This window comes from Condylura cristata, unplaced genomic scaffold (genome assembly GCF_000260355.1).
Source record: "Condylura cristata isolate star-nosed mole 26May11 unplaced genomic scaffold, ConCri1.0 scaffold00003, whole genome shotgun sequence".
Classification (NCBI taxonomy): domain Eukaryota; kingdom Metazoa; phylum Chordata; class Mammalia; order Eulipotyphla; family Talpidae; genus Condylura; species Condylura cristata.
In genome coordinates this window covers 78,281,963-78,283,140 of record NW_004567104.1, presented here as the reverse complement: position 1 = coordinate 78,283,140, position 1,178 = coordinate 78,281,963, and the positions used below count along the sequence as shown (strand labels likewise).

At 77.4% G+C, this 1,178-nt stretch overlaps 1 protein-coding gene across 1 annotated transcript in view; it reads left to right on the top strand.

Moving 5' to 3' along the window:
- Positions 1-1,177, top strand: part of SIK1 (salt-inducible kinase 1) — a gene marked incomplete at its 3' end in the record, with an annotated part of 5,153 nt that extends 3,976 nt beyond the window's left edge. Inside the window, exons 5-7 of the mRNA XM_012731109.1 lie at positions 17-299; positions 568-843; positions 1,110-1,177. Of these exons, the coding sequence (XP_012586563.1) occupies positions 17-299; positions 568-843; positions 1,110-1,177 (627 nt within the window). The remainder of the gene's footprint in view (positions 1-16; positions 300-567; positions 844-1,109) is intronic.
- Position 1,178: the final 1 nt, after the last annotated feature.

Genomic DNA, 1,178 nt, shown 5'->3' with positions numbered 1-1,178 from the left:
GGGCCGGGGGGCCTAGGGCCGGGGGGCAGCTCGGGGTAGGGGGCGGCGCCCTGGAGCCCTGAGTCACCAGCCCACATCTGCCCCGCAGCCCCTGCTCCTCCCCACGGACGGCGGCTGCAGCGCAGGGCCCCAGCAGCGCCCCCTGTCCCCCAGCAGCCTGCTGGACACCACCATCAGCGAGGAGGCCCGGCAGGGCCCAGGCCTGGACGAGGAGCCGGAGGAGCCCTTGCCCGGCTGCACCGGCCGGAGACACACCCTGGCCGAGGTGTCCGCCTGCTGCGCCCCGCACGCCCCTCCCTGTGAGTGTCCCTGCTCGGCCGGGGGCAGGGCCCCCCAGGCCGCCGCGTCGGGTCTGAGCCCACCCTGGTGGCCGCCACAGTCCGGGCTCCCTGGCCCGTGGCCTGCGGCTGTCCCCGCCGCCCAGGGTCGGGGTAGACGGGGAGGAAGGGAGACGCCCCAGGGCCGGGCAGCGTGGACGCCCCACGCTCCGGTGGAGGACTTGGCGCCAGGCCGGCGGGGCTGCGCCTGCTGGACGCCCGGCGCCCCGTGACCGCCCGGCCCCCGCAGGCATCGTCGTGTCCTCCGCAGCCGGCCCCTCCGAGGGCACCAGCTCCGACAGCTGCCTCACCTTCTCGGCCGCCGGCGGCCCCTCCGCGCTCAGCAGATGCCTGGCTGCCCACGGGCCGGTGGGCACCTGCCGCCCGCTCAGACTGGCCTCGCCACTCCTGGGGGCCCAGTCTGCCACCCCGGTGCTGCAGGCCCAGGGGAGCCTGGGCATGGCCACCCTGCTCCCCGTCAGCTTCCAGGAAGGACGCAGGGCGTCGGACACCTCACTCACGCAAGGTGACCGCCCCGTGCCGTCCGGAAGGGCAGGGCCCGGGGTTCCCGCGCTGGCCGGGGCAGCTGCCCTGGCCGGTGCTCCCAGCTGGGCGGCGCCTGGCCCCTGGGCGGCAGGGCTCGAGTGCCCTGAGCTGGCCGCCCTGGGGCCGGCGGCCGCGCCGAGAGGACAGGGCCGGGCGGGCCCCTTGGCGCGAGCAGGGAGGTGGGGACCGCCCAGCTCAGGGCAGCCCAGGTCCCCCGGCCCGGCTCATCCTGGCTCTGCCCCCCAGGCCTGACCTTCCGGCAGCAGCTGAGGAAGGACGCCCGGGCCAAGGGGCTCCTGGGGCTGAACAAGATCC